This window comes from Melospiza melodia, chromosome 19 (genome assembly GCF_035770615.1).
Source record: "Melospiza melodia melodia isolate bMelMel2 chromosome 19, bMelMel2.pri, whole genome shotgun sequence".
NCBI classification, from domain to species: Eukaryota; Metazoa; Chordata; class Aves; order Passeriformes; family Passerellidae; genus Melospiza; species Melospiza melodia.
The window spans coordinates 13,379,780-13,402,764 of NC_086212.1; the positions used below are offsets into that span (position 1 = coordinate 13,379,780).

General features: G+C 39.6%; 2 protein-coding genes across 4 annotated transcripts; both read right to left on the reverse strand.

The window, feature by feature from the left end:
- Positions 1-1,545: 1,545 nt before the first annotated feature.
- RAE1 (ribonucleic acid export 1) lies at positions 1,546-9,119 on the reverse strand. Of its 3 annotated transcripts, none has more exons than XM_063172601.1 (12): positions 9,101-9,119; positions 8,481-8,577; positions 8,244-8,348; positions 7,573-7,665; positions 7,094-7,180; positions 6,578-6,664; positions 6,272-6,343; positions 5,665-5,772; positions 5,250-5,356; positions 5,072-5,147; positions 4,386-4,580; positions 1,546-2,879 (listed from the first exon to the last, which is right to left on the reverse strand). In XM_063172601.1, the coding sequence occupies exons 2-12, from the start codon at positions 8,568-8,570 to the stop codon at positions 2,793-2,795; spliced, it is 1,107 nt and encodes a 368-aa protein (XP_063028671.1). In that variant the 5' UTR covers positions 8,571-8,577; positions 9,101-9,119; the 3' UTR covers positions 1,546-2,792. The 3 variants fall into 3 exon arrangements, with proteins under 3 accessions (XP_063028671.1, XP_063028670.1, XP_063028672.1); XM_063172600.1 differs by lacking the exon at positions 9,101-9,119 and adding an exon at positions 8,982-9,050; XM_063172602.1 differs by lacking the exon at positions 9,101-9,119 and adding an exon at positions 9,021-9,039.
- A 1,063-nt stretch (positions 9,120-10,182) lies between these two features.
- SPO11 (SPO11 initiator of meiotic double strand breaks) lies at positions 10,183-22,311 on the reverse strand. Its single transcript, XM_063172013.1, has 14 exons — positions 22,200-22,311; positions 21,212-21,356; positions 19,039-19,152; positions 16,425-16,513; positions 15,758-15,824; positions 15,457-15,565; positions 14,771-14,857; positions 13,421-13,457; positions 13,089-13,198; positions 12,098-12,197; positions 11,573-11,610; positions 10,850-10,926; positions 10,546-10,657; positions 10,183-10,302 (listed from the first exon to the last, which is right to left on the reverse strand). Exons 2-14 carry the CDS (start codon positions 21,307-21,309, stop codon positions 10,183-10,185), a joined length of 1,158 nt encoding a protein of 385 aa, XP_063028083.1. The 5' UTR covers positions 21,310-21,356; positions 22,200-22,311.
- Between the last annotated feature and the right edge of the window lie 674 nt (positions 22,312-22,985).

Sequence of the window (22,985 nt, forward strand, 5' to 3'; positions counted from 1 at the left end):
GCAGCAGCAGGAAACTCATCTGAGACTGTAAAATGTTCCCCTTTTGAGGGGTTTAACTGGGCTGCTCTTTATGCCAAAGATTATTTGCCTGCATAAAACACATTGACAGCAAACTTTCAGAAAATTAAAGAAGTTATTTTATACATCATGCATTCCTGTGTTAGCCTTGGGTACATGTTAGCATCTTACATTCTTCACTCAGTTTTTTTTGGACAGGTAACTGCCACAGAATAGCAAGTGAATACATTTCCAGAAATGCACTAACACTTTAAAGGGTGTGAATAAACTCCATTTTTGATGCTTGAAGGGATACAGCTGTGTGTACTTTACAACACAACCTCACAATAGTTCCAGGGAAGAGCAAATTGCCAATGTGCTCTCTTAACTTGGGTAATGGAAAACAATTCAGTTCAAAGCCTGACTCTCCTCCCAGCTGAACACATCTGATGTGCACAGCAACATAATGGAAACTATGTCCTTCTAAAATTAGTCTGAACAAGTAGCAAGTGATGATTAAATAATTCTGAAGCCTCAGTGACAAAGGAATTCAGGCCAGCAGAGTAAGCCCTCAACATCCTGACACACAATGTGTTATGAAAGCAGACTCACCAGTGCTGGCCCCAGTGGCCACTGAAGCAGGTGCAGCTCCACTGGATCCCAGAGAAATGTAACCTGCTCAACTCATCTATTTTCTCTCACTCATTCACATTGTTAGTATTTAAACAAAATGAGATTTTTTAAAGCAGGAAACAATGACACATTCCATTCCTCCCTGTTCACTCCAGTGGGAGTTGTGCACACTTCAGTGATCACTCACACCTGATCTCCAGCCTGCAGTTGCTTGGTGGCATTCAGTTGACTGGGAAGGCTGGAAAAATGTGCTAACAACCAAAGATTGCTGCATAACAATCACAACCTCAGGGAAAAAAAATCAACAGAAACCAAAGAAATGTTTGAGCAAATGATCAGCTACTGATTTAAGTGCTGGGAACTCTTCCCTACCTTAAAGAAAACAAACTGTGCATGAATGCAAAATCTAAAACTATGTAAAACAGAGGTAGCAGGGAAAAAAACAAACTATGTTTAGAAATAAAACAGAAAAAGATAATCCCTTAACAAAGCAGAGTTGGGTGTATTTAAAGGATTTTCCTCTATACCAAACAAGAAATACCCATCCAGCACAAACTGATGAACTCAGGGAAGAGTCTGCAGTGAAGCCAGTGGGCTGGAGGGAGTCTGAAGAGTCTGTGACTCATCTGTACTCACCATGTCAGGTGTTTGGCTGCTGAAATAGCAATGAACTTGATTCGTCTCAGAACAAAAGGCCTTTCACACCAGCTCTCCCAATTCTTTGAGGCAAACCCACAGGAATCATTTGTAGAGGAACAGAAGTTGGAAAATGCATTGGGTTCTCAGCTTAGGCAGCTGGAGGAAAAGGAGCTGACTTTCAGAAATGTCCCTGAGTTGCAGTGAAAGGCCAAGAAGCTGCTTTGAAACAGGAAGCACATTGCCTTGCCCACATTATTGGAACAGAACTTCTGAATATAAAAAAGCATTTAGTAGAAATTTTATTTGAAACTCAGCATGAATCCGTAACCACCAGCATTAAACCATAACAGTTTTACAGAGAATTTGTACAATATGCCATGAAATTCTATACATGCTCCCCCCATCCCCTTTTTATTCAGTCATTATCAAACAAACAATAGTTAGACAGGAATAATAAGCATTCACTTCCAAAAAGAAAACTTTGGCATGTATACAACTGGCTAGTTAAAAGTAAACAGTGGTAGATTCAAGTCAGAAAGAGACCCACTCATTTTGTTTCACAGCATTTTTGATCAGGATGAAGCTTCCCAGCACTACTTTCTAGTTAATATAAAAATGAATTTTTCAGTCCTGAACACCCTCTGACAGGACAAAACCATGTTAAAATGCTCAACTTACAGCTCTAAAAGGTGTCAGCTTCAAAGAAGCTTGGGTAAAAGAGATTTTGCACACATTGGTTTGGTCATGAATAAAACCTTTAAAGGTTTGCTCATGCTCCTGAACTCTGAGCTATTTCACCACTTGGCACCACTGCAACTTCTCCTTTGAACTAGAAACAGCAGTTTGCTCAGAAGTCATGTCCACTGCAGCAGTGCCAGAAAAATCTAAAGAAGTTTGCACTGGGCCCATCTTCTGCCTTGAGTTTCTGTCACTGCTCTTGGCCCCCTACATACCTTCCTAGTCATCTAAAACAGGAGGGAAAACTATTTGCAAGGCATTTCTTCCTGGCATACAGCAGACAATGCTTCCATTTCAAAAACCAGAAAGCAATGAAAGAACCTCTGAATTATTAATAAGAAAAAAAAAACAAGCCTCCTTTGAGAAGAATTACTGGTGATTCTCCAAGTACTTACAAAAAATACAGTATTTATACAACTTCTCCAGAACGATTATAATTAACATATTTTAATGTAATACTAACAAAATAAATCCAGAGATACAAATGGTTGCACTTCAAGGCAGGAATATCCACCCCAGATTCTGATTTTGCTGCAATTTCATTATTGCTGTGGAACAGAGAGTGGTTAAGTCACATCAATACGAGCCTCTCTTTCTTACACATATCAGAGTATCTAATTTGGAAACGTTCTCCAGCAAGTCAGAATGCATTTACTGTCATTTTTACAGTTCCTGCTAAATGTTTGTGATCCAAATTTGACTGAACCATGGTGCAACAGGGCACAAATGGCCAAAGAGCAGAGGCAGGAAGGGCAGAACAAGTAGAGGAGTTCAAGTCAGACTCACTACTTCTTATTCCTGGGCTTCAGCTCTTCTGCTGCATTTCGCAGAAAAATGTAATTTTTCTTCTGTGGATTATAGAATTCATGACCCTAAAGACAAAAATAATCTACATTTACTCTCTTCAAAGAAAAAATATCAGCATTACTTAAAATGTAAGAATATAAATATTCCATTAGTTTGGTTTATTAAGATTTAATCTTAAATTTAATCTTAAAGCCTTTAAGACCAGATATTGGACCACACTGGTGGATTAGGAACAGCTTACTTGAACAAGCAATTACAAGAATTATACATATAAAGTAAAATTTAAGAGACTTTTATCCATTTTTAAAGTATGAAATATTTTTAATTTAAAAAATAACCACATATCTCTAAGTTCTACTTTACAGATGCAGCCAAGGAACTCAGTATTATTTCTTTTAAATGTCACTTGAGGCAGAGAAAAAACCAAACCTTTAATGGCCACCCAGCTTCACTTTAGATTTTCTATCTTTTAAATGACATAAGGTCACATTTTCCCAAGTGAAGCCCAAGTTCTACAGACAACTGCAGAATTTTGTTCCCCAGCTGCAGATGCAAATATCCTGTTTTGCATCTCATTTTCATACACATTACCAAATGAATACCCAAGTATCCAAATCGGGGAGAGTAAACACTAATAAAGCTACTGAGGTCCAACAGGCAAGCTGGAAATTACCAACGCCATGGACAAGAAATGGCTCTGGGAAGGAAGGAGGGTTAACACTTGGCACCAACTGATTTTACTATTTAATACTGGTTTACAGATCTGAAAGTCTACCCAAGCAGCAGAACTGAGGAATTCATCTGCCCTGACACCAACAAATATTTTAATGTGGGCAGAGGACTAAATACAATGCAGTGAATTAAAATTTAGCTCTCTGTGGCATGCAGTTGAGTTAATCTTTGAGATTTCTGCATTCATTTCACTCAAAACCACAGGAGCATTATCCTCCAAGCACCATGAAAATTAGTTACATTCCAAGCTTGCTGCCCTCCCTCCTTAAACTATTAGGAAGTATTGATTTTCCACAGATCATGGTTTGCTGTGGTTCTGCTGCATCTGCATTGTTAAGTGTGGAAGAGAAATAAATAAATAAGCACTATCAAAAGCCTCACTAAGTGGCAGTGAAAATTTAATAGAGAGCATTCAAGCACTGGTGTAAGTGTTTATAATCACAGTGACAGCTTTTCTGCCTGCACCAGCAGCAGAGATGTGCATTTCACAAGCTCTGTGGGAAGCTGTCAGGGTGCCACACTGCCCTGTGACACTGCCCACGGCACAACCGTGCTGTGTGAGCAACCATAGCAACCTCTGAATCAGGGAATTTACAGTTTGCTCATCCACATTTGTCAACCAGCAGCATTTAGCAATCCTGTCCTGCTAGAGCTGAAACACCACAGATTCACAGCTTCAATCTTAAACTTCATCAAGTGGCCAAAATAGCCATTTGAAGCTCTCTTAGAAATCAGAAAGGTTCACTTACAACTTACTAAAAAAAACAGTAAAAACCTCACAAGGAGAAGAGTCTTAGGTGTCAACTGAAAGTATGAACATGAGTCTAAATCCTTCTTACCTTTGACCAATCATAGCTGGAAGCATAAGCAAATATATTGCCATTGTGGTTGAAACAGCAAGCAGATATTGGCTGGTCCAGCTGCTCTGAGGTTTTTAGCTTTGTCCGTGCATCTTTATCCCAGAAGCTGAATCTCCCATCAGAGCCCACTGTGGCCAGAGTACCATGCACAGGGTGGAATGCAATCCCATTAACCTGCAGAGCCACACAGAACACCATGAAAAACACCACACACAGCAACAGGTGATGGGCACACTCACACAAGGTGGGCTGAAGTCTACGAGAGTAAATACATTAAATTTCAACAAAATACACCTCTTATTTCTTTAAAATTTCTTTGGAGAAAGAAATCCCCAAAACGCACCAAAGCAACAAGAAAAACACCATCTTTTTGGCTGAGTACCTAATAATCCAATGCATATTGCCATTACACAACTATTGTTTCAGTATCTGCAAAATCAACAAGTGTCAATTCCACTTGTTGACAAGCAGATTCAATGAAAGGCTGATCTAGTGCTTGTTTTATGAGAGTACAAAAATTTGCCTTTCCTCTTAAGGAATGACTATGACAGGTTTTTAAATGTGTCTAAGAGCCTTAGGCAAGATAAAAGGTGAAGGAGAACAGTTCAGAGCCAACTTTACATTAGGAGTGTACAGTGTATATATGACACATGTTGGATACTCACAGCATAGATGTCCTGAGGTGCTGATGTGTTTGTTCCATTGGAGCGATGGCATTTAAAAGTGAAATTATCTTTTGCACTGGAAAGGAAATTAAAAAGGTAAAAATATTTTAAAAAAAGCTTTTTATTTCCATCCCTGTGACCTGAGCAATAAATAGTGGATGTTTTATTGAATACTTACGGGTTTGGGGGGTTGATATAATGAATAGCTACTCTGCCTTCAATGCTTCCAAGGGCAAATCCAGTTGGTTTGTTCACTTTGTCTTTGAAAATAGCAACACAGCGATGCTGAATTGGAGAAAGATACACAGGAGTTTTAGGCAGAGACATCTTTTTCACAGCAACACAAAACTTCAAAGTCATCAATGCAGGTAAGGCAAAACCACTAGCAAGGTCAAGAGATAGATCAAATTCTGTTGAGAATTTGAGCAACAGTTTAATTTTTTAAATCCTTGTAAATATCAGCAACAGATCACTGGCAAACCACGTCATTGCCATGCCAAGATAACTTGGTTTTGAGACACTGCCTGTTTTTACAAAAAAATGTCAAGCCCACAATGTCAATGATCTGTATAAATACAAATATTATTATTTACCTGGTGTTTCAGAGGAGATTCTATTCTTCTGAATTCAGAAGGTTGGTTCTCTAACTGATAAACTATCAAACCCCTTTCTGCAGTGGCCACAGCTGCCATAGGATGAACCTGGATAAGGTTGTAAAACAGGTTGGAAGAGAGACACTCGTGTTAATTGCATGGCAGAGCATCCTGAAGAACTTAAAGGAATGAGAGAGAGGGAAATAGGACGCAGATAAAGAAAAAGTTCATTTATTCACACATCTTTAAACACATTTCAAGTTTTTCCCTGTCACTGAGAAATTTAACACACCAAAAATCTTCTAATTATGAGCTAATTTTTCCAGTGTGAAGTGCAATAGTAGTTTACAAACTTGTCCAGAACTAAGGGTGGGTCAGTCCTCAATGCTGACTTTTGTGATGTTAAAAGGACACCAAGGGTGTTTTGTATGATGAAAATTCCAATTTTCCAGGGCCTGATCAAGAAGATCAGATAATGTTCTAGTACTACAATCACACAGACATCAAACACTAACAGTATCCAAATCCTGTCCTGCAGAAGCCCCCAAAAATCCTTCCTCCTCCCAGTTCTCCAGCTGGCACCAGTCTGCCACATCTCCTGACTTACCACATCTGCACAGTAACACCTTTCAGGGAGCTGCAGAGTCATCATGGGAGTTGGTGAGCGGGTATCCCAGAACTGATGGAACAGAGAAACAAACAAACTCACACCTGGAGCTCAGGATACATTCTCCTGTAGTGATGTTAAGTGTAACTGCTTCATTCTTGTTACAGTCAGAATAGTGCAACTCCCTCTGAAGTGAAGCTATTCCATTAATTATTAGAGATTAATAAAATATTTTCACTGCATGTAAATATTTTTATACACAAATTATTAGCACACTTTGTCCATGTGTTCAGGTAAAAATCATACCTTCAAAGTTTTATCCCAGCTTCCTGTCATCACACAGCTGTAATTTGGGGCTTTAATCCAGTGGATGGTCTTCACAGGAGCATCATGCTGAGGAAAGAAAGGACAAACACACATGCAGGAAGCAATCATTAAAGAGAACAACTCTGCTTAAATTACAACTGGTAACTCATTTTAGTCACCACAATTACATATTCTACAAACAGACATTAACTTCTCATTTGAAAATGTAAATTGTAATTCTGTTGTTGTTGCAATAAAAAGCTGGTATTTATGAAGTCAACAGAATGACTTCTTAAAAATATTTTTCCCCTCTAATGCATCAGGGTGATTTAGTGAGATCACTGCAGCAGTGGAAAGAGCTCCCTTAAGTAAAACACAAGAAACAGATGCACAGGGTTTTTAAATCATCTTGATCACCTGTTCAGGTGCACCTCACTATCACAAAAGTATAAAAATTAGAAAGATAGTTTTTAATAAAAACAGAAAAACACATTTAGTACTTTGGGCTTTACTTACTTGTGCAATCTGAATTGCTTGATTACTGTTGAGATCCCACATTTTGGCAGTTTTATCACATGAAGCAGTAAATACTTTACTCCCATCCTAAAAAAATAAGAATAAAACCAAGAGATTAGTGAACAGGAAAACTGTCAAGTGTTGTTCTCTTCTAGAAACAGTGTAACATCAATGTAACATGTAGAGAGATTGCAAGACAAAGAAGAAACATAAATTCAAATTTATTTATTCCTACGTCATAGAAGAACAAACAGTGCTATTTTTATCTAGCTTTTAACACATCCTAACTTTAAAACTGACTTTTACACCCATGCCAGCCCATCCCACTAGGACACACTGAGCACACATTTACAGCAATTTCAGTCTGTGCAACAACCATGGGCTGCAGCTACCTGTGGCACTCATCTGCCTGCAAACCACACACCAATTTATGTGGAATTTAGGTAAAAATGTACATTTGTTTTTAAAAAGCAACTTACATCACTCCAGCAGGCATCGAGTACAGGCCCCGTGTGCATCTGCTGAGCCTTTGGAATTGTCTGTCCGTTATCCTGAACCTCCCAGCAGCGAACCTGCAACAGGAGAAGCAAATGCAGATAAACCACATTAACAGGAGTTTAAAAAAACTTGTCCTGGAGATTCCAGCCCTAGTTTAGCCAACAAAATGCATGGTTATAAATAACAAAGTCTGTGTTTTTCAGAGCTAGTGAAACCTTGGTTTTTTTGCTTATATTCTTCTCAGCTGCAAACCAAAACTCAGCCCCACAACTCCAATTCCACCTCAAGAGTGCCTTGCAAACCTGTAACCCCTCACCACACTGTCCTGGAGAACCCTGAACCCTCAGCTGGGCAGAACATAACAGTAAGAAAACATGCCCACATTTGTCTTCCCTCCCTGCCTGAGCCAGCTGGAATTTCATCCTCCCAACAAACAAAAAAAACCTTGCTATGATAACTCAATTAATAACTTAAATAGTTTGGGTTTGTGATGATTTATCAACTATGTTAAACTTAGTGCCTTGACACCAGACATAAATCTTGCAGTACTTCAACAAGTTATGTTTTCAGGTGCCCTGCACAAGCTTTTAGGATCCCATTTTGCAGTTTAGGCACTTTATTCATCTTCATGTCTAACAGAGAGAATACTTACATCATTTGCCCACGATCCTGCAATGAGGAAATTACCCGGCAGGGTTGGTGGACTAAATGCTAAACAAGATATGCTGTCATCAGGTGGAGATGTTACTTCAATATCCTATGAAGGACAGGAGACAGAACAACTTTTGAAAACTGTGAACCGAGCCCTTATTACTTTTATAAAGTGAGTCAGTAGGTCCTGCTGTGACAAAGTAATACACACAGCAGCACAGGGGGCTGGCACACGCACCTTCATGGGGTTGTGGTTATCGGCTGTGGTGCTGCCGAACATGCTGGTACCGCCGGTACCGAACCCCGACGTGGATCCGAACAGACTCATCCTTGCCCTGCGAACGAGAGAAAGGTTGAGCCCCGCAAGGCCCTCCAGCGTGCCCGGGGCGTCTCAGCGCAGCCACCACAGCAGCACGCCCCTGGGAGGCACCCAGAGATATACAAATATATCAAACAAAATACAGTAAAATAAAATAAATAAATAACAAGACACTTCTCGTTGCTGTTGGACCCCCACACCTCCCACCTGCCCTCTCGGGCCGCGCCCTGGCAGAGCCAACTCCGCCGTGCCCCTCGCTGCACCCGGGGAGCCCAGACCCGAGCGCGGCCGGGGGTGCTGCCGCTCCGGCGCACACCCCAGCGGGGCTCTCCGCCCACCCACCAGGCCGCCGCTCCGCGGGGCTCCCTTTGCCCGTCCGCGGCACCGGAACGCCCCCCGGCCCGGGGCTCCCTCACGCACCGCTGCGGGCCCGCTCCGGGCCGGGGCTCCCTCACGCACCGCTGCGGGCCCGCTCCGGGCCGGGGCTCCCCTCACGCACCGCTGCGGGCCCGCTCCGGGCCGGGGCTCCCCTCACGCACCGCTGCGGGCCCGCTCCGGCCCGGGGCTCCCTCACGCACCGCTGCGGGCCCGCTCCGGGCCGGACCTGTGACGCGAGCGGCGGCGAGCGCGGGACGGGCCGCGCCTCCTGCGCAGGCGCCTTGGGGCGGGGCCGCGGCTGCGCCCTGAGCGGGCGGGGCGGGGCAGAGCCTGGGGCGGGGCCGGCCGGATGTTTAATTCAAGTTTAATAGTGATGTGACAGTAAAAAACCCCAACTAAATAAATCTAAATAAATCTGAAAATATCGTCTGCAAGATCTGTGCTGATGCCTGTGGAGATCAATGTTGGAGGCATTTTCTCTGCAGTCTGACTCCCTCACATAAAAATTAATGTACACTTCAATCACCACAGTTTTCTGCTTCTCTTTACTGTTTTACAGACAACAAAATAAATGAAATCAACGAAATGAATGAATGAAATGAAATAAATGATTCTGTTATGATGTGCATTATTAACAGGATTGTTTATTAAATTCTTAATCAGTAACATCCACTTTCTTATTTGTTCATTGAAAACAAATAGTAATATGATTGCTGGAAGTTTTATAGCTGCTTGAGATATGCAGTAATCAGGAATTATTTCTGGCTTTTAATAATTTACAGTAAACACAAAACCCCACAATGCAGTACCTAAAATAATTTCCAAAAAAGAGGCACATATAATTAATTCTTAAGCAAGCCTTTCACTCCCTTCAAATACAAAAAGCTTGGTACAACATCATGAAGTGCTTTAAGACAGAAGGCAAAACAATTCCTGGATACGTTTTTGACCTTCACATTTTTCTGGCCAGAAAGAACATATTTCATTATCTTTTCTATGTGTACTATTGCACATGGCACTGTTTCACAGCAGAAACCACAGAATGGACGTAGCAGCAGTCTGCAAAAATCATAATTACTCTTAGAGTTTGAACAAAGGAAGAGAAAAAATTATACTCTAGGTACAGAGATAAAGAAACTGAACAAGAAACTGACAGATACTCCTTTGTCTCTGCACTTTTTTTCCTTAAGTGCAGTCAAATTAAATCAATATATAGAAAAACATTTCATTTGCAGAGCAGCATTCACAGCCATCCACCAAACTGCAGTTTGTTTGGTAAATAGACTCTGGAGAGGTAATCTGCTGAGACAGTAGTTAAAACTTGAATTTCAGCCTTCAGTTTAGATGCTGCCATAATTTCCAGCTAAAAGGGGGGAAAAAGGAGGAAAAATTAATGTGTCTAGGAAGTTAAGTAAGAAAATTCCATCCACTCATTGTATGTGCATGTAGAGCTGTAAAGTGGTTCAGAGAGACATCCCAGGTTTTCTCAGTCTTGCCTTCTTTTAAGGCTACAAAACCTGGCTGGTTCTGCTGTCCTAAGAGCTTGTCAGATATAGGATCTGTCCTGTGGGGAGTATGAAATAGAAAACAGTAGGTTTATACAAACCTCTTTTTTCCACAGTGGCTGACAAGCAATGTAAGGTCTCTTCTGAATACTTGCTAACTTATTTTCATCTTGCTTTGTAAATGGAATCAAGGCATCTTTGCATATGTTTAATCTGCAAAGAAAATAAAATTCTTACATTTTCTCACACACTTAAAGATATATTTGTCCATCTTACTTCCTTATATTAAGCCAAAATAATGCATGGAAAGAGTAATGGATTTAAATGGATTTTTGTGTAGTAAAACTGCATTTGCTGGGTGTGAAGCAGAAGGATACTTCTGTTTCTCCTGAGGAAACAACTCACCTCTTGAGGTCAGATGGAAGGAGACCAAGCCACTTGATAGAGGGAACAGTGAGATGATGGGCCTCAAAGGACATGGACTAAAACAAGAAAGGTCACTGTAACATTCAGTGATCTGTAGTTTAACTTGGGATGTTGTTTTTCCATTTCTCTGCTGAACAGTTCCCCCATCCTGCCCTCTGCCTTCACCTCTATCTGCCTGCCTTCCCTGCAGTGTGCCCATACCTTGTCTGTAGCCATGTAACAGGATACTATTTCCTTGTTCCTCTTTCCTTCTTCCATAATGTTCCACATTACACAAGTATCCCTAAGCAAATTCTCAGGCCAGAATAAAATCTTTACCAATATAACATTATTTTGTGCAAATCACCCATCTCACAATTAGGTTCTCCTGCTGCCAAGGTCCCTCCAGCCTTCGTTCCTCTTCTAAGGCAGAAACAAATCTAAATGGAGAGCCCTTTTCTATTGGGACTGTCTGAAAACTGCCTGCGCAGCAGAGAAAAACTTGAAATATGGTTAAATCAAACACCTGGCATTTCTATCCACTTTCTTTTTGTTGCAGGAAGAAGCTGTTTCTGCAGACACAAGGCCTAAAAATCACCTCTTTGTGTTGAATCAAAATGGTAAAAGGCAGCACACATTCTGAAAAAGCTGTAGCATTTCATGCATTCCAGCTTCCAGGCTGGGCTATAAAACAAGGTATTTGAAGGGGAAAAATATACTCACCACAGATCCATATTTGTAGACACACATTATTTCTACACCTGGGTTGCAGAATAGCAAAAGTCAAGTGTCTGTCTGCACAGTGGGCATGCTTAAAGAGACTGTTTAAAAATCAGTTTCATGGCACAGCAGTTATGGCTTAGAGATTAGTGGTTTACATATATTTTTAGATTATGTCAAAACAATCAGAATCTCAGCATGTCACCTTCATGTAGTTAAATGTTTCACACTATCTGTGTACAGTCAATTCAAACCTAAGGATAATCAGCTATTTTACACATTGTCCAACATCTCTTCTAAAAGTGTATTTCTTTATCCTGTGTAATTCATATCTCTTAATACTATTTCTTTGAGCAGCTGCTTCTCACTTTGCAGTAATCTCCCTAATTTCAGGGGGATCAATGTAGATACATCACCTTCTGATTGTGTGGGATTTCTGAGCTCTCAGAACCTTCTCATAAGAGTGAGAAAGGACATTCTAAACAAATTTTGTTTTCCTTTTATGCCTTTGAGCCTCTACAGATTTACCATGTGGATCTGCATCCATAAGGGTGAAAATAGGAATTTGAAAAGAATCCCACAGCTTCCTGACCAAAAGTCGTGTATTAAGATCTGGTATGCCTCTTCCCTAAAGAAATAAAAGAAAAGCAGATGGTTTTATATTAACTGAAACAACATCTGGCTACATATGTGTTTATATTTGCCATTAAAAGCAAGCAAACAAACAAAATGCTGGCAGAACTATTTCTCCAGCAGCTGTTTTGCAGGGAAAGTTCTATGCTCCTATTTTGGCTTTGTGCAGAGGGAGGGCCAGGCTGGGAGCAGCTGGGCAGGTGTTCTGGATTATGGGCACTGCAGGAGCATCAGACATTCCTCTGTTCAAGGAGTTGATTTGTGACGTCTGGGAGTTCATACATAGATGTACCCTGGTGTCTGCATAAGCTGGGGTAAGAAGGTCACTTTTTTATCTTAAAAAATATTTATTTATTTATGGCACTAATGGAACAATATGAAATAAGTTCTTGCTATGACTGACTGAAGCTAGACCATTTGTGGCATAGCAGAATAGAAGTGCTTATCTCTCTTAGGAATGGCAAAATGTTTTTTCCTCATTGTATGCATATTTCATTTACACATTCCTGTTAATTCCCCTGGCTCCAGAGCTCTTTCAGTACAGTCCAAAATCAACCATTTCTGTTTCATTTGGGTTTGCAAAACCTCAGGTCCTGAAGGACAAAAGGTCGCTCAACAGCTGAGCCTTTCTGAGACTGAGCAGCAGCTTTGCAGCAGCACAGGAAGCTGATAAGCTACCAAGCTCTGAGGAGATGTTTGGAAGAAATAAGCCTTTAGAGCATGTATTTCATATTTCTATGAGGATAATTAAATTTTAACAATTATTGTTAAATATGTTTCATATTAATTTAATTATGGCCTTTTGCCCAAGTTTGAGCAGCTCTACAATGCTAAAGTATTCCTTAAATGAGGTGCAGCTGGAGGATATGAAATACAAGGTGCATACCGTGATCATGATACATGGGGACACTTTACTGAAGAAGTCATCATCCAGGAGTCTCTGGAAAGTTGCATCTTTTTCTACAATTAATATAAATTTGGCATGTGAGGTTAAATCTTTTGGTTAAGGCCAGCTGTGTGTAAAATGATCCATCACACCAATCAATTAAAACTAACTGCTCTAAAATACCTGTTCTGGGGCCAAGAGCAGTGATCATGACTCAATTTCAGAGCCAACAAGGAAAGCAAAAATTACCAGAACGTTGTTTTACTTGGAATATTTCTTGTTTTTACTTTCTTTTTTTCTGTCTATGATTAGAGTTCTTGCTCAAAGGATACTTTTAATTCCTTGAACATTAGATGGCACAGTGACTGCCTAAAACAACAAAAATGAGATTAATCATTTTAAATTGAGAAAATGATACATTTTAAAATAACAACATTAGGTAATGAAGGACACAATTTCATCCTGAAAGCACCATTCCTCCTCTATAAGCAAGATCAGTTCTGACATTTCCACCTCTTGACAAGTGTATTCAACCATTCATGTGCACTATTGTGTAGTGGTCTAGGAGTCCCCCTGTCACAAGATGCTTTTCAAAAGTATTTGTGCCACTGTTGCAGAAAATTGTTCATCCTATGGGCATGATGAAGATAGTAATACCTTGATTAATGTTTTATCTGTCTTAGCCAGGAAAAAGTCTGCTTGGTGAGAAGATTGCAAATTTAATACAGACTTAAAACATTTAAACTATATTTTTGTAAGACCATTAAATTAATACTTTTGCTGGCCTCTAACCTGATTTTATGAGTATTTTGGAGCAACAACTTGAAGACATGGTGATGTTTACTTTACATCTTCAGTTAGGATTGGCTGAATCTGGCAAGCATATGGATGGGAAAACAGGAACTGGGGGAAGAACTTGGTCAAAGATAATGTATATATGGAAGTGTGTGGTCTGTTTTAACTCCTCACTGTAAATCACCCCAGTGCCAGAGTGGAGCAACTCAGCAAATAAAAATATGGAGAACAGTAACAGGGGATTTAGTGCTTACAAACAAAGTGTAATGGGCAGCTAAGGTTACCCTTCAATTTTGAAATGACCAACTAAGGCTTACAATGAACACATTTTTCAGAAAATTGTGACATTAGTCAGCAAGTCTGAGTTTTATTTCTGCTTTCATTCTCTGCACTGCTGTAGAAAATCTTTCAGGACTAGGCCAGTTGAATCTCCTCCCCTTAAAGCAATTTTGACTTGTTTTCTCTCTCTGCCAGAATTCAATCTGCTGTGACAGAAATGCTGTATATTCAGAGTGCCCAGCATTCTTTCCTTCAAGAGCACTCATTTGACAGAACACTGTAACATAAAGCCTAAGATATGAAATATTATATAATGTAATACACCTTCCTCTGCAAGGATCTCATGGCAGAAGGTAGTGCTAAAAACCATATCCAAAGATTTATTCCTGGTGGGTCTAGCTCAGAATTACAATATAGAGTCTGAGCTCCAGAACTGTAATACAGTTCAGCAATATTTTCATGTCTTATTCACTCAGGTCATAATGCCTCAATTTGTCCCAAGCAGAGGTTTGTGTAATGAATGTACACTGTAACCTGAGCTACAAGGAGTGCAGGTTATCATGTACAGGCAGATGCTATGGATTGTGTTTGTGGTTTATAATACATACTGTTGCACTGCAGGTACAATTCACTTTTGTACCATCTTCCTCAGTGTAACTTAAATTACCAGCAACAAAACCTTTAGTTGTAGACAGCTGGGAAAAATAAAAGTTGTACAGAGTAAATGGGAAGCTACTATATTGCACAGACAAAGCAAGAAATCTCAAAAAATAATTCCCACTGGTACTAAGCAGTGGTTCACAGCCTTCAGCCTTTTAAACACTAAGAAATGTTTTGCCTTCATGGACATGAGGAATTACAAAAAATAACTTTAGGTATGAAGGAACCCTTGTAACATATGAGATATGAGTCAATTTGCAGGTAGTTACATTTCTGATGTACTTTAAATTTTCATTTAACCCCCAAATTATCAATTTATGTGAGTAGAAACTTGTAAACAGGTTGCCTTGCACTCTGAATTTTAAGCACTTCTCTATATGATAACCAAAGCTCCTGCGATTTTAACTAGCAGTTTGTCCCAAACCCTTTGGAAAAAGCAAACTCTGGATTTTGTGTGAAGAAAAAAACCTTTTGAATGCCACAATAAATCATAGGTTTCATTAGCGCCAATGAGACTTTTTATTTTAGCTGTTTAATTCTAGCTGACAACTTTTTGTGCTATTTCCCCTTGTAGTTGAATCAGTTTAATAATATTTGGAAATAATGACAGAAATACTGACAAGAAGCTGCTTACCACATGCAGACTTCTCCGGGGTATCTTAAGCATGCAAGAAATGTCATTGATTATTTGGTCCACAACACTTTGGCTACCAAACAGGAGAGTATCTGAATAATATATATCTCTATCAAGACAAAATATTGTATTTGCAATTATAACACTGAAACAGCTGCAGGCCCATGAGAATTTGATAAAGAACAAACCTAAAGCATTCTATGTGCAAGAATCCTGCAGGTTTGTATCCTGCAGGTTGATTTTCACAAAAAAATACTTAAAGCACAGCTTTATTTGAAATTGCAGAAATTGACTCCTTTACCTTTTAGTTGCATAAGTGTTGCTCTGCACCATCTTATAGATCATTGATAATATTTTGAGTGTCAGAGCTGAAAAAAAAAAAATTTTACAAAATATTCTATCTCTTTTCAGAAATGTGTATGCAATAATTAGTCTTTATATAAGACCATATTTGTGTCATATAAATAAAAGTTTGACATGTACTGTGAAAATACAGAGATTGTACTATTCAATAGACTCATTAATTTCTATCATAATGAGAAAAAATATGAGGGGGTTAAGTGAGGGAATGTATGCACTAATGTTCAGGCCAAGAAATGAAATGACTGAGTTAGAAAGAGAAATGAGCTTATTGTCTGTATTCCAAGATTCCTTTCTGGCCAGTTTTTGAAGAAGGGTGATGTTTTTACATTAAGACTTATTGAAAATGCCTTTAGTTGACATCCATTAAGGGAAGGGAGAAACTCTAGGAATATTCTATTAAGTTCACTGTCACTCACTATAATTTAATAGAGAAAAAAAGAGAAAAGCTGAAAGGCTGACCATAGTATCAGCTTATATCAGCCATACACTTCCAATTTGTAGTGTATAATATTTTAATTTTTTGATGTTCTTTAAGAACTTGGGAACTAAGAAAAAAAGAAAAAGGAAAACCCAAGAACTCCACTTAGGACTTTTTTTTAACTTACCAAATCTTCTTGCTGATTGAGGGCAGTCACTTCTTATTTGTTTTGTAGTACAACCTGGTATCATCTGTAGACCTACAGAATCTTTAAATCTGACATAATGTAAACAAACACAATAAACTGCAAACTCCCTGAGTACAGGTGAATTGTTGTCTGCAAGGTAACTCAGACTCAGAAATCTCTTTCCTATGATCAAGTGCAATTTTCAGAGTCAGCACAGAAACCATCAGCTTGGGTGGGCTTGGGGTGGCCAAAGGAAAAAGGCAGCAAAGACTTTCTCAGGAAGATGCTTCAATACCGAATTAAAGTATAAAGTAAATAAGTTTCCAGACAGAAATAGAAGAAAAGGATTTGATACATGTTTAGAACTGTTAATGTATCAACATCAGTAATTACTTACAGAATCACAGAATCACAGAATCACAGAATTTTCAAGACTGGAAGAGACCTATAAGATCATCTAGTCCAGCCGATGTTCTAACTGTTCAACTAGATCATGGCAGCAAGTGCCACATCCAGTCTTTTTTTAAATTCTACTTAGTATGAAAACAAAGAAGAAATCAGAAGAAAAACTCTGAATCATTATGAAAATAAAAATCATCTGACACAAGTGACTTCCTCAGGTAAATTATATGAAAAACTGTTACTATTTCAAAATAGAATAATATTATTTAAATTACGCCCTTAAATTATTATCAGGATAACTTAATTGTATTCTAAGTGTTGGGAACAAAAAGGGAGTGTATCCTTCTCTAAACAGTTGTTTAACCTAAATGAGCTGCAGTATTTCATGTTTCACCACTCCACATCTGAAGGTGCACATTTCACCAAAAGAATCAGTTATTTTCTTAAGGACACTTCATTATTTTACTCTAAAGTAATTTAGTGCCTTATGATCGTGCCTTTAAAGCATTCTATTTCATTTCGGAGTTTTGTAGGTACATTTAAAAGTGCTGGTGGTTTAACAGCTATAATTTGATCCCAAACCGCTTCGTGTTCCCAAATTCTCTTGTGCAAGGTTTTGCTCCGTGCGTCCTTTGGGTGGCAGAGCGCGCTCGCTGCACAAACCCACAGGGACAGCCCCTGCAGCATCTGCCCGACAGCTTTAAAGTAACTTTATTGCCTTTGTGTTGCAACATTTTAAAGTTATTTGTGCTTTTCGCTCGCCTGCTCCCGACATTGGAACTGAAAAGCAGGAAAACTGTAATCAAGACTTCCCTGAATTACTCTCAGGTTAAACCTGGATCATTCCCGTCCTTCCCAGGACTGTGCTTACTCCAGCAGGGCAGTTTCTGTAAGGCATATCTGAGATTACACTTCTCCACCAGAAATAATGGTTCTGCTCTTTTTGATGTGATTGATGACTCTTATTTTTAACATACTGTGATCTTAACTCTTTTTAATTTGAACATTTTCCCCCATATGTGTTCAGATGGTAACTAACAGCTCACATTTGTTTTTCTAGCATGGAATGCCATTTCCCCAAAGACTGCCAAAAATTGCAAAACTTTGTAAGAGTATTTTAATTTTACAGACATCTGAGTGAAACATTTTTGTCAAACTATCAAGACACAAACCATTAAATTCCCTGGAACCTACAAGCTTTTCAGTTAACTGATTGCCTTCAGGCCCCTCAGGTTTTTTGATTGGCAGAAGTTTATTGTTCTCGTTAAATGAGTTTTCCACCAGAGTGTTACCCTGGAAAGTTTGCTGTGCTTCCTCAACCTTAAGTGTTTGTAATGTGTCCATTTACAAGCACCTCTGCAATCTTATCAATCTGAATATCCTTTAACCCACTGATGTCCAAAGCTCTTACAAGGCCAGAGACAGATTTGTGTTTTCCTTTATTATTTTGCTAATGTATTGTAGAAATCAGCTAATCTCTCATATTTGATGATTTTCAGTTTAAATGAATTCCTTGGAAAAATACTGTTGCACAAGCAACTTCTACAAATCACAGAATGTGCTATAAAGGAGGACAGGTTTCTTTTTCTCTGATCCTGTCTAGGTCAGCTGGCAGAAGATCTGAAATTTAAATAAAGTACTGGAAGCATGGTTTGCTGTATTTTGCTGGTAATGAACTCAGAACAACAACAGACAGGTAAGAAACACAGCAGGGAGAGATGGGATGCATCTTCTCTGAAGAAAAAAAAGGATAAGTTTATCACTATCATTTTAAGAAATATGACACCACGAGGAAAAGCAGAGGAAAAGAAAGTAGGAAGCACTCAAAGGGTTTGAAGAACAGAATTGCCAGTAATTTCTTCCAGCCTAAACCAGGTTTTTTCACTCTAACACAACCTATCATTTCTGGCTTCTAGAGCTTCCAGAAAAGGATTGTTATAGGACCTCCCTTTCCTTTCCAACCCCTATTACAGTAGTTTTACATTTCCCTTTGTGCTGTGGTCTGCTATTACTTAACACATGATGATGCCTGTTCAGAGTGGTTACTAAGCATTGCTTTTTATTTGTCCATTACTTTAAAAAATTATTTCTTGATTCTAATGCTTATATAATGCTTATATATGGTTAAGTTTTCTGGAAGTTACATAATCAAATTCATATTCATGGCATTTGTATTAACAGAAGGCAGGACTTTAAAATATTTCCTACTTACTCTATGTTCCTCCAGTCTGCTCTGTTGGCCACTGTGAGAACAGGTGGTTTTTTTTGGGCCAGGCTTTGAACGACACCTTGGATAACATTTTCTATTGCTTCAAGAACCTCAGAACTGAAACAAAGAGAATTAACAACACATATTATTTGATAAAATCTAGTTCTACTTTGAGTTTTATCAACTATCTCCACTCTTGCAAAAATCATGTGAGCCAAAACTGCTTACAGCATACGTTGTGTTCAAAAATGTGGAGGAACACTTTCATTTTTTAATTTTGTTTTGCTCAGTTTCCCTGATACCTTTGCCTTTCCATTGCAAATGCATGAATAGGGGACAAAATTTAAAGTATATTTCTGTTCAATCCTGTAACCATCAAATTTTTCACCAGCTGAACTTCTAGACCAACTGGCTGGTTTGTGACTAATGATTAATGTTTTACTATAAATGAGGTAATATTGGCTTTGGCCATGATTTTGGCAAAGTTGTTTTTAAATGCTATAAATTTAAAAAGTGTTCAGGACTACAAATACTTCCTGTTGTAGCATTGCACATTAACCTTTTGATCTGCTGCCCTGAACTAACTGCTAAGGATCTTAATTACATGAAGGTTCAGTCTCAACAGACACACCATGGAAAGAATCAAATCTGTATCTTGCACCTAAAAAGACAAAGCAGCCTTGCAGCAGATCCCTTACAGTAAAACTCCAGGCTGGGTTGAGTGTTATGACAGATGCTTTTTATTTTCATAAGCAATCTGACTCCAGTGTTTCAGCTGTCCTTAAAATTACAAGCGTACTCTGCATTATCCTGAGTCTAGGTAGGAATTAAAGAATTCATGGAACTTATTTTAGCTCAAAGTTTTATCAGCAAAGTCCAATTCTGTCGTTAAGTAATGTACAGAGGAAAGATGAGCCAATACCAGTGAATGCTACACCAAATGAATTATCTCAAATCAGCAAGAATGACTTTTTAAATTAAGCAGAGTCTTCTTAAACAATAATGAGCTGTCTTCAAAGCTCCCTTCTATCAGCTGAATATGTTTCTTCCATTTTATAGCTCAGCTCCCACACTCTCCCTACATTGCTGAAACTAGATTATAATTTTTAGAGCAATTTAAAATTTCAGAAGAACAAAAAATAGTGTTGAAGACAAAAAAATCTGTATAGGCAGGTGGAGGAAAGAATAGATAGGTTGGAATTCTAAATCATGTCATGACTTTGATACTCCTAAATATTTTGTTTATTAATTTTATTCTGTCCAGTGTAACTATCTTAATATTCCAGATGTATTTCAGAGTTTGCTGAAGAATTTGCAAGCCCAGGTTTGTGTTCCAATCCCAAATTCCCCTTTTGCTAGCCAACAGAAATGGGAAAAGTAATATCTAAAATGCAAAATAGAAGGAAAAGGACAGGAAGTCTCCGTGTACCCCCTGCTGATATTCTGCCTCTTTTTGCAGAGATTATCTGAATTTTAATAAGCAAACATATCATACTGGCCAAGTATGCCTACTTAAAATTCACTGTGGTTTAGTTAACAATGACATCTGAGCAGAGAAAGGGAAGGTGCTGCACAGCTCACAGGGTTTGCTGATCATTTCTAATAGATTGCAGCAGAGTGGATACTTGTTTCTATACAGAAGGAGAACAGATCTTCGACATAAATGGCACAAAATATCAATATTATAGCACCTTAAGAAAGCTAACAAGATACACAAAAGAAACAGTTACAAATTAAAATCTGCAGTGTAAGAATCTAACACACTCCAAAACTCAGACCTGTATATTGCCGAAGTCATGAGCCAGAGACCAAGAAATCTCCAAATAATAATGTTAATAATATCCTTTTCTTCTTAAAATACCTTCATGATACTCCCAGACTGGTCTAGCTGCTGAGGCTGATTTCTGTTGTGCAGAAAGGCTCTTTAAAAATTGACAAGGGTTTTTTGTTGGTGTAATTCAGTAAGCTCATTTTGTCACAGTTTTCTGTATTTCTGTAGCCACAGACTTTTTGGAAAGGTCTGAGGGAATGAAGATGCTGTTTGCAATCCAAGACCCCATTTGTTTTTGTATTGGATTGTGTCTTTGCTTCAGCATGAGCCTGTTTGGTGCAATAGTGTCCTACCTACTTAAACATTATCATAGAGAGAGAAGGTGCTATTTTTTACATTTTTTACCTGGGGACGTGGCTCTCCTGAGCAGCCAGACTTGTTTCCCTGAAGCTGGCCTTGTTCCCAGCTGGAGTTTCAGTGGGACACAGGCTGTGCTCCTCCATGAAGGCTGCTGCAGGTCAGTCCAGCTTCTCTGGATAGGGAAGAAGCCCTGTTAAAAGGAGACAAAAAGAGGTTATCACAGAAATTGCAAATGGTTCTTCTGCTTGCTGGACATAAAACACATAACCTGAGCTCAAACCACAGGGTCACAGAGAAAAGGCAGAAATTTGCTGAAGAAACCAGTCAAGGTTTCCCCACCCCTCCTGACTGACCAACTTAGGGCTCCTCCCTCCCCTTATAAAGAGTGGGAGTTGGCACACCCCATCCTGGCCATCTGAGGGCTTTTTACACACGCCATGTCTGACTGAGGGCTTTTCCTGACCATCCTGATCTACTTGGAGCTTCTTCCACCCTTCCAGACCAACCAAGCTCTTTTCCTGCTCTTCCTGACCAACCAAGGGATTCTCCCACTCTTCTCAATTGACCAAGGACCTTTCCTGCCACTCCAGAATGACCAAGGGCCGTTTCTGGCCTTGCTGACCAGCTGAGGCTTTTCCCGCCCTTCCTGACCAGCTGAGGGCTTTTCCCATCCTGACTGACCAATGGAGAGATTTTCCCATCCTGAATGACCAACTGAGAGATTTTCCTACTCTCCTTAACCTACCAGTGGTTTTTCCCACCCTTCCTGACCTGCCAAGGCCTTGTCCCTGCTCTCCTGGCTGCCCAAGGGCCGCTCTGGCTGCTTTGGACACCTGAGGGCTTTTCCCGCCCTTTTCTGACTGACAGGTGCTGGCCCTGCCCACCCTTCAGGCCATGGACGCTGCTGGACGCTGGCCCTCAGGCCCGGCCATGGAGCCCATGTCTGACCACAAACTCCACAGCATCCCAATTTCTGGAATAAACCCAACCAGGCTGGCTTGGAAGTGGCCAAACAGCTGATCTTGATCAGTACCTTCCTCATCCAGCCATTTTCCTCTTCCCGTAATCTCAAATGTCTCTTCCTGGCTGGTGGGAAGCTGAGGGAGATAGAACTCCAGTGCAGCTCGAGCTGTTGAAAAATCCACGTCCTTCCCCAAAGTGGAATTCAAACTTCTACTGAAGCTGAATTAAAGATTTAGTGCTACTTTTTATCGTTTGCCTTCAGCATTCCGAAGGTTTACGACAGTCTTGCGATATGTTGTCAAATCTTTCTCAATGCGCTGTTAAAGTCTTGTATTCTGAAAAACAATAAATCCCAATTCTAAGAGTCGTGAATCACTGGCTTCCAGAGAAGCTGAAATTTAAGAAAAAAATGCTAAATTTTGTAAGGATTATGGCTGAACTGGGATTGTTGCTATTCGTGTGGCGTCCCCAGCCAGAGGGCAGCGCTGCACGATGGGTGACACAGGCAGCCATAGATGGTGAATTTGGGAAGAAGCCCCAAATATTATGAGTATTTTGGTGCATTTCGCCAGCTTTTCCTACAAAAAATCCTGTCTGTCACTTCGGAATGTTTAAATTCATGGTGATTGCAAAGAGAAAACGCAGCACTCCTGGGAATTCTGGTGAGGGCCAGGGGAGCAGCCCCTGGTATTCCTTGGCACTCCCTGGTTCTGCAGTGCTTTTGTGTGCAGAGATCAGGGCTCCTGCTCCATCAGCTCCATGGCAAAAAAACCCAAATAACACAAACTTTAACTGCTCTTACCTTAGCACTTATCATATGCCAAATTGCGTTTTCAACTCATAACTATGTCATCAT